This window comes from Hibiscus syriacus, unplaced genomic scaffold, assembly GCF_006381635.1.
Source record: "Hibiscus syriacus cultivar Baekdansim isolate YM2019G1 unplaced genomic scaffold, ASM638163v2 tig00015152_pilon, whole genome shotgun sequence".
Classification (NCBI taxonomy): Eukaryota; Viridiplantae; Streptophyta; class Magnoliopsida; order Malvales; family Malvaceae; genus Hibiscus; species Hibiscus syriacus.
In genome coordinates, this window is record NW_024062352.1 from 6,991 (window position 1) to 16,347 (window position 9,357).

A 9,357-nucleotide genomic window follows, 5' to 3' on the forward strand; every position below is an offset into this window, starting at 1 on the left:
GCACAAAAGAAAGGTTAAACTCCGACACTTTTGATTAAGTGGAATAAATAAATGAACTCCACCCACCTTCGAGACTGCTGTTGCTCACGACACGCCAATAATTAATGCATTAAAATAATGCACCTTAAAACTTATCCAAATCAATGAGTGCAAATTTAAAATCATTTCACTTCCATTCAAGATAAAGATTTTTCAATACTATTTAAAATAAAATAAAAAATGATAGGAAGATGGATGGTTAATGAATCAGCAAAAAGTTGCGAAGCTGAGCTTTTTCTAGAGACCGGCATACAACTACTTCATCAATCCTTCAGGTTCATCCTCTATATGAAGCCGATTCATTCTCATCGAGCTAGAAACTAATGAAGCCAGCCAGGTCTACTACCCTTTGCAATGACAGAACCCACATTCACCACCACTGCATTCTTGAATCATACTCTTCCACCCTGATTCACATAACCTCAAGTAAGAGATACAGATGATTATTTCTCTCCAAATGATCATGCCAAGAACACCCGTCTTTTATTATTATTATTACTTTTGGATAAATTTCATTTTATAAATCTAAAAAGAAACGGCAAGCTACTACAAGAAAACAAAACTTCCCACACCTATTCAATATTTTAGTCTTATACACAGTTGGGCATTCACCATCTCTATCTGATCTGTCTATATATTTTCCTGTAACCTTCATACTAATTGTTAAATATATTCTAGAAGACTAGAAGCTTTGTAGTATGTTAGTTGACAGCTCAGCATATACAGTCAGTTTGGTATACCAATTCCAACCTTCAAGTTGTTATCAGTTGGTTACTTTGTATCCACAGTGTATAAAACAGATACTCATTAAGAAAGTACATAGTTTACAAACAATATTCTTCTCGACTATTTTCCTATTTCTCTAGTTTCTTAACGTGGTATCTTTCATCGTGTTCTTGAAGTCTTTTTCTCTTCGTTGCTTTTCTGATGTGCGTTCTTCTACTTTCTTTTTATCTTTGTTTCTCCTCTTTCCTGTTGGTTATTGTTTCTAATCATTATGGAAAATAATGCTCAACAAAACCTTTAATTGGGAGAATTATCCTTATCCAGGGGTGGCAGGATGTTCACATACAAGAAGATTAACATCTTGCTCGATGAAATAAATTTTCTTTTGTGGCAACAACTAGTTCTTCGAACTGTCAGGATTCATTCACTTGGAAAGATTGCTCACCGACGAGATGCGATCTTCACTAGAGAAAGTTCAAAATGCAGATGGTTGTCAACGAGGATTATGAGATCTTTGTTGCACAAGATAGTGCATTGGCGTCATGAGTGCTCTCCACAATCAGTGACCATATTCTACCTCGGTTTGTGGGTGCTGAAACGACAATAGCTATTTGGGCGACAGTATTGAAATTTTTCGCAAATCGTTCGACTACAAGTGTGATGAGTCTCCATTATAAGTTGAGATCGATCAAGAACGGTGATAGCAGTACACAATTTTACCTTACTCAAATTAAAGAGGTCTGTGATGCCCTAGCTGCGTGTGGGAGTGCAGTCTCGGATTTTGACTTCGATGGCGTCAATGGTGGCTCATGAGAGTGGTGATTGGTTGAGTTTTTGAAATTAATTTGGCAATGAAGTTTGCTTTGAATAGATCTTTTGAGTTTTGACCCATTTTCTTGGTAAAAAAAATAATAGGACTAAGATTAGGCGGGTCTGATACGGAGAATTTTTTTTGTTGAATTTAACTCGATACAAATATTATTGGTTTTGACTTCAGATAATGTGATGAGCTGGATCATAAAATAATTTGTCCTTCGTTAGACTTATGTCCATCATTTAGTTGTTGTAAGATACTATATACGTAAAGGCGTGCAAGTGTTAGATCATATGATTACAATAGTCGAATTATATTTCTGGGACAAGTAGTGGGATTTGTCAGGATCGTCAATTATAATCAACATCTGCTGCTTGGCTTAGGCCCGACGCACACGAAAGACTCAACTCTTATTCTCGGTCCATATGGAACAACCCAGCTGACATTACTTTTGGGTTTGCGGTTCACCTTGATAAGCTTCCTGCTGGGAAATGTTTTAACCATGAATGATAGGTTCATCAAATAATTTATCCTGATAAAGAGTCGGCTGTCTCATCAACCACTTGTGCAATGCAACATGACCTTTGGGAAAGTAAATATATCCCGTCAACTACCATTCCAGGTCCAGGGATAAACTTATGTGATAGAAAACAGCAATTTTCATCTTGTTTTTGTTTCCCCCAAAAGGTTTGTGAATATGGTAAACCCGACACCATTTTCACTTGGTTGGAACTTTACCCGTTAGCTCTATTTCAAGGTCCTTTTCTTTTCGTCATATTCTCTCATTTCACACTTATTAAGGTCCAATCATGAACTTAAATAATGGTCTGAATTTGTTTTTTGTTTTTTTTACAGAATTCTGTAGTTTTAGGCTAAATAATGGCCCTTCTCCACAGGCTCCATACCTCCAAGCTCATTTGTTCAACAAGGCTCTCTTCTTAAGTTGGAATTCAATAATACCGAGCCCATCACAATGCACCCCGTTTAACCCAATGAACCTTCCTAGTATCCCCATTGCTACCCCATAGAAAATCGGCGTTGACATATAATTTGGTGGATAAATTTGAGTGAACAGATCGAATAATCAGTGATTTTTTGTACAAAATTTACTCTAATAATCAGTGACGAAAAGAGAATTTGTAGGCCATAACAATCTAAAGAGTGAAACTAGCAAGGAGTTATAGTAGTAATATACACGCCGTAGTAAGTTTCAGCTTCTCGGATCATACTGACTAAAAAAACAGAGACCAACACCTGCATTCACCTCCAACAACAGTATTTTAAGTTTTATTAGGCGTTAGAACTGAAAACTCCATTTTCAGATCACCATCACATGGAGTGGTATACATTATAATATTGCCAAGAATTAGCTGCTCGACCCCACCAAATGCCAAGGACCGAGGCTCCTGCTGAAGGTGACCTGGAAACTAACTATTAGACCCTCAGTTTCATCATAGTTGCAGAAAAAAAACAATGAACCAAGCTCCCACTCTCCATCTACTTTTTCTACCTCTATTTGCTTGATAACTACTAAAGTCTAAAGTCGCCAGCTTCATAGAAGATACCAAATCATAGATAGCCCCAAAACAAAGAAAAAGATACAGTTTTTCACCGCCATAGCCTTATTCAACAAGGTTTTTTTCTTATAATTAAAGGACAATCAGAGCCACGTAAACCCCTTTTTCCCCATCTTTCTCTATTTTGACTAGTCAGTTGTAGCCTTGGGCCTTGGTGGCCTTCAATTTTATTTTCCTTTTTTTTTCAAAACTAACACCCCCCAAAAAATGAATGGCACGACACCAAAAAGAAAGCCCTGCTGCTGCAATCATTAACCCTCTAATTCTCCAGGTAAAAAAAGAATTTTTTTTCAAAACAAATTTTGCCATTTCTATACAAACTCAGTGATTTAAGATTTTTTTAAAAATATTGTTTAGGATTTCTCTCAATACCTTTTATTTTTGTTGCATTCCCATTTCTCTGATCAGTTATATATGCAAAAATTACAGGAAAAAGAGGAAGAGAAAGAATTGGACCTCGGATCCTACGAACCTGGGATCCCATTGCCCTTAACATTCACTTCCCGGGTAAAAGTTGAGATTTTTTTTTTCTCGTTAGGAACCCAAAGTTTCTTCTTCGTTTGAGAATGTGAATCTGTGGTGTTTTGATGAAAAATAAATAAAATGCAGGTATTGTATATGTTGGGAGATATAACAGCAGGTCCGGCTTATCGGTTCAGCCAATGGTTGGAACTGGTTCGTAAACGGAGCGGGAGATACCGATCCTCTGGCTTCCCTAACCGTCACCACAGGCTCGAAACTATGCCTTCTTGGTACTCCATCTATGAACTTTGTTGTGTTTAACATTTCCCGTGTAATAAACGGGGCTTGAATTTAACTAAGTTGCCATAATTAATGTTTGAAGTGGGTGTCGAAGTTAACATTAATTAGATTACCTTGTTTTTACATATTCTTTATCCTCCAAAGGTGATGCCGTCGAACTGTTCCATAGGTTATACAAGCAATGATTGACCATCCTACATTTGAATAGCATTAGGTTGTAGATGTGTCAAATTATAATGGATGAGATTTTTCCTTTTATTTCTCACTGTTATTATTGTTCAGTGCAGAAGAATCATCCAATGATTCACAGTGTGTTCTCTCCGTTGAGCAACCTTCAGAAACCAGTTTGTGGGAAACACTAGGTAAATCAGCCGTGTTGGACATCGAGTCAAGTTCTTTTTCCTGGGACTTGCTAGCTTCACTTCACCATACTGAGCATAGTAGTAGTGCTGAACAATCTGAGGACGAACAGAATAAAGCCATGGAGGTGTGTGATACATCCTAACCATTATAGGTGGAAATGACAGCTTTCTTCAACTGGGTTAACAATCCAGAATCTAGTGGGAAAATTACTAATATCAAAGGAACTTTTAATGTTTTTCTTTTATTGTCACTATTCTTTATTAGCTAATCAGGTCTGTTTTTACATGGGACGGGGATGCATCTAACTTCAAATATGATATATCTTTAAACGGATTAGTTTGTGAAGTAGTATAGATAGTTTCTAGATGCCAAAAAAAGTAAATATAGATACAATTGAAGGTTTAAAACTGCTGGAGTATGTATTATAATTTCAATATACATTTTATGTGCGCCAAACTCTGGCTGTGTTTTCATGTACCAAGAGTAAGACTTTGCTTGCCTTACAGATAATCACATCCTAATTAATTATATTGTCATCTACAGCCACATTTTAACTTTAGTTTTCTGCATATAGGTTACTGTAAATTCTGGAGGAGTTGTTTTCTTTGCATTATTCAACCAGCCTATATTTGATGATAATTCTCCAAAGGAAGCAGCAGCTGTTATTAAGTTTTCATCTTCAAGGATGGCCACACAATCAGAACGCCTAGGTTATGAGTTTGCGAAGTGGCTAGGAATCCGTACTCCCCAGGTTGTACCTTTATACCGCAGCTGTTGTGTGATTCTCATTCTACCATTTTGTTTTGGATATAATTCCAACCTTCAAGACACTGTCAGCATTATGTTTTGTCCCCCCCCTTTTTTTTCTTTCTGTAACACTTCTTTGATGAGTACTTGTTATTTTGGAACAGGCTCGAGTAGTTCATAATTCTAGCCCAGAGTGGCTCCAGATAAAGGAAGCTGCACAAAAAGCAAGAGTTACAGCAACCCAAGAAGGAGATGAAGTCACATGTTCAGAGCTTTTGGAGGCACTAGAACTTAGTCGATGCCTTTTTCTGATGAGGTGAGAACAAAACCTGGATTTTGTAGACTTCAATGACCATTGAATCAACTAAGTTGTGGTTATATCCATATGATTCCACTGATTGGTTCAAAACTGAAAGCCTTAGAAGTCTGAAGTTTGGGCTTTGAAAACCCATATGCCAAGCAATATAGTGTAGGCTTGTCTCCTTGGAAGGAGCAATTTGTTCTTGATTGCTGCAAGGGCATCATGTTCCTAGTGCACATGGTAGTCATATAAATCCTAATGCACAAAGTAGTTTCGATAAAAGTTGAGAGCAATTAGATAGGAAAGCTTGACATCCGAGGAAATAGTTGTTTTCTTTTGAGTTTTGACATCATTTTGAACATAAAGAACCATGTCTTTTGCAGTTATGTTCATGGATCCCCTTTGTTGGAAAGCTCCAGTGCATTCGATTCAAGGGAGATTGCAGAAAGAACTGCAGCAGCTCTGGGTAGGGTCTTGATGTTGGACCTTGTCATCAGAAATGAAGATAGGCTTCCTTGCCGTCAACTAAGATGGCGCGGTAATCCTGCAAATTTGTTGTTAACAGACAAAACAAGCTCAACAAATATTGGCTCTTTGGATGAAGCCTTTGACTCCGCAATGAAAAGATTCGGTCCAAGGGTGATGAGAGCTATTCAAAAGGAACGGAGGGCATCTTCGATTGACAGAATTTTAAGCACTCATAGTCAAGGAATGGTATCACAGAGCTCTGACCTTTCTGATATTATAGAATCACCAAGTTCTTGTGACATGAGCCTAGTAGGTTCATCATTCAGTGAATCGTTCCATTCTGATTCCTACATTGTGGCTATAGACTCTGGTGTACCACGTCGACCGCCTGTAGGGAAACGTGCAAATGATCAAGTCATTTATCCTAAATTGATTGAGTTACTTCTCAATAGTTCCAGTTACTCCGCCAACTTGTTACATGATATAACATGTGGGAAATTAGGATCTCCGCCACCAGAAGATACTGAAACAGTTGATATACAGGGGACGGAGACGACCTCGGTTATTCAGGAATTTCGTAGTGGATTCCGTGCTGCTTTAAGGGATCTGCAGGGATTCCATATATTCCTGCTGACGCTTCATCAAAAGCTAGATAGTTTGTTGCGGCAATTTTTGAATATTATAAATAAGACAACATCAGGGGACTTAGACAAGGAGGATTATGCAGTTCCAGAATCACCACTACATCCTCCTTTCCTTGGAGGTGTTTCTTTCCCATCTACTCCACCGAAGGAGCGGGTCCTTAGTGATAACCAACCAGACTGCAGTGATACAGAGTCACAGAGATCAGCTCCCAAAACATCATCTTTAGGGCACAGAGAAAGCATGGACTCCAGTTCTCCTTCATCACGAGAAGGTTGGCATGGAAAATTATACAAAGGTAATGGAGAACCACTTAGGAACTTGCGTTTGACTGCTAAGCTTCGAGACTTCAATAAGTCTGCCAAGGTTAGTTATACTTGTCAAGTCATTTCATAAGACTTGATTTTGAAAGGAAAATAGATATATTAACAACTTGACGAGGATATTGAAAGGTTTTTTTCCATTAAAGTATCATTTTGACATGAGTAAGTGCATGGGTTGAGTCTTGGATACCAACTACTCTTGTAGAGAAATATGAAACGGATAGAACATTTTTTATTCCTGTCACCAACACTGCTTTGACAGGCTTTATGCTGGCTCTCAATGTCTATGCATTTAGTATGACATCCTGCAAGGAGTAAATTCTTGTAAAGAGTTTAGATAGCGGGTATGCCTTTTTGTGGATCATTGTTTGGATGTTCCCACTCCAGTACAGTGTCATGTGAAATTCATAAACTTTTGTTCTGTAATGCTTCATCCTGAAATACCATGTTGCACTTAGGTTGATGCTGAATCAAGCAAAGATTTGGAGCAATGGAATGAAATACTTAAAAATGATGTTGTCAAACTCTGCCAAGAGAACAATTTCAATACGGGATTCTTTGAGGGTAGTGATAATAACAGTGTTGTCGATGCTTATGAACTAAAGGTAATACCTTCATTCAACTTCTTGGCCTTCTTTCTATGCAGTTAAAAGAAATCATTACTTAGGTGTTTGTGGTAGCATCTGCAGATGCTAATTTTCTCTTTTTGGCTATGATAACAAACAGGTTAGGCTTGAGCATATTCTCGAGAGGATAGGACTGATATCTGAGGCTGCTAATACGGAGAAGCCATCTTTAATTACTAGTAGCTTGTTCATTGGTGGGGCACTGGCAGCGAGATCTATTTATACACTGCAGCATTTTGGAATTACCCATGTATTGTGTTTGTGCTCCAATGAAATTGGACAAGCAGATTCCCAATACCATGACCTATTCGAGTACAAAAACTTTTCTGTGAGTACCTTTATTTCCTTCTAGCCTTTTGTCAGATCGTTTCTAAATGAAGAAAGTTGGTGTGTCTCAGTTATCTGATACCTGCATGGAAACATCTTTCATATGTGATGTGCCTTATTGAAACAGATATACGACAATGAAGATTCAAACATCAGCAGTATCTTTGAAGAAGTTTGTGATTTTATTGATAATGTCGAACAAATAGGTGGAAGAGTTTTAGTTCATTGCTTTGAAGGGAAAAGTAGGAGTGCCACGGTAGTGATTGCATACCTGATGCTTCGGAAGTAAGTAATACATTCCATACTTTATACTTGACAGAACTATAAGGCTATAGTGCTGCTAAAGAACCTCCAGTGTTGGTAATCCTTAGGTTTCGCTGTAACTTTTCTTTTTCAATCGAACAAAATATTATTGCTATTGTGGGCAGGAACTTAACTTTATTAGAAGCATGGAATTCCCTGAAGCAAGCTCACCGTCGAGCCCAACCAAATGATGGTTTTGCGAGGATACTATTGGATCTTGATAGGAAACTGCACGGAAAGGTTTCAATGGAGTGGCATCAACGAAAACCAATGATGAAAGTTTGTCCAATTTGTGGGAAGAACGCTGGTTTGAGCAGCAGCTCACTCAAGCTTCATTTGCAGAAAGCACATAAGAAGCTATCTTCTGGGAGTGTGGACAGCGCAATGACCATGGAGATACAAAAAGCTTTAGATGCACTCAAAATAAACCGTGGAGGGAGCGTAAGCCCCACACAGAGACAATCTCATTCTGTTATGGACGAGTAATGGCCGAGCCTTCTTTTCCATGCAATGAAAATCTCGACTATAATAGTTTATCTACTCATGAATTTGCTTCTCGGTCTATATCTGGTCATGTTACCTGGAACCAAATCTCTCAGTTATTAGCAGCAGGCATTGAGAGACGGCTTAGTGGTTATCGTGCTTTGTAAGATCAGCATGTCAAATGGTGAATTTTTACAGTGCATTTCTGTATCATTGGCCATCTTCTTTCAACATAAACTAATAAAACGCCAATTTTCAGTGAAGTAAAATTTTCTTATTTATATATAGTCATATTCACCATCGGCTCATAACACTCCGTTTCGACATGATATTCACTTTTACTTGGCGACTACAAATATCTTGAGGACTGGTCCAAAGAATCGCCTGGAAAGCAATCAGAACTGTAATAAGAGATTTTTTAGTCTGATCAGAGATGAGGAAGTACAGTATGACGCTTGCCCATGGATAGCATTGACATCTACTCCAGCAAAAATGTGGCTGTATACAGCTTTGTGGTCATTAGCAGGAACACTTTCAAAAATCTCTTCACAGAAAGGAGATGCTTATTGTTCTTTATCTTGGGAACAAAAGTTTTCTCTGTATAGTTAAGTAATCAGAATCAATCATCCTATTACCACAGAACAGAGTTGTCCTCCAAATGATTGTTTTATAGTTTAACCTACATATTATTATCAAGATCAACACCATGGGCCCCAAGAAACACTGACTGGTTCTACTTTCTATCGTTTTCCCTTTCATGGTTCATACTCCGAACGCTAGCAAGAGGCAGAAGGAAACCCCAAGATTTCTTTTTCAGAAATCAGCATGTCTTTAATTTTATATTTTAGCAAATTTT

General features: G+C 37.9%; 1 protein-coding gene across 2 annotated transcripts; it reads left to right on the forward strand.

Annotated features, from left to right (window-relative positions):
• The first annotated feature begins 2,936 nt into the window (after nt 1–2,936).
• LOC120207714 (dual specificity protein phosphatase PHS1-like) lies at nt 2,937–8,740 on the forward strand. 2 transcript variants are annotated; one of them, XM_039207137.1, is made up of 11 exons: nt 2,937–3,427; nt 3,586–3,663; nt 3,766–3,908; nt 4,201–4,405; nt 4,856–5,032; nt 5,193–5,344; nt 5,713–6,805; nt 7,221–7,367; nt 7,489–7,716; nt 7,843–8,000; nt 8,144–8,740. In XM_039207137.1, the coding sequence occupies exons 1-11, from the start codon at nt 3,368–3,370 to the stop codon at nt 8,502–8,504; spliced, it is 2,802 nt and encodes a 933-aa protein (XP_039063068.1). In that variant the 5' UTR covers nt 2,937–3,367; the 3' UTR covers nt 8,505–8,740. The 2 variants fall into 2 exon arrangements, with proteins under 2 accessions (XP_039063068.1, XP_039063067.1); XM_039207136.1 differs by lacking the exon at nt 2,937–3,427 and having other exon boundaries at nt 3,535–3,663.
• The last annotated feature ends 617 nt before the right edge of the window (nt 8,741–9,357 follow it).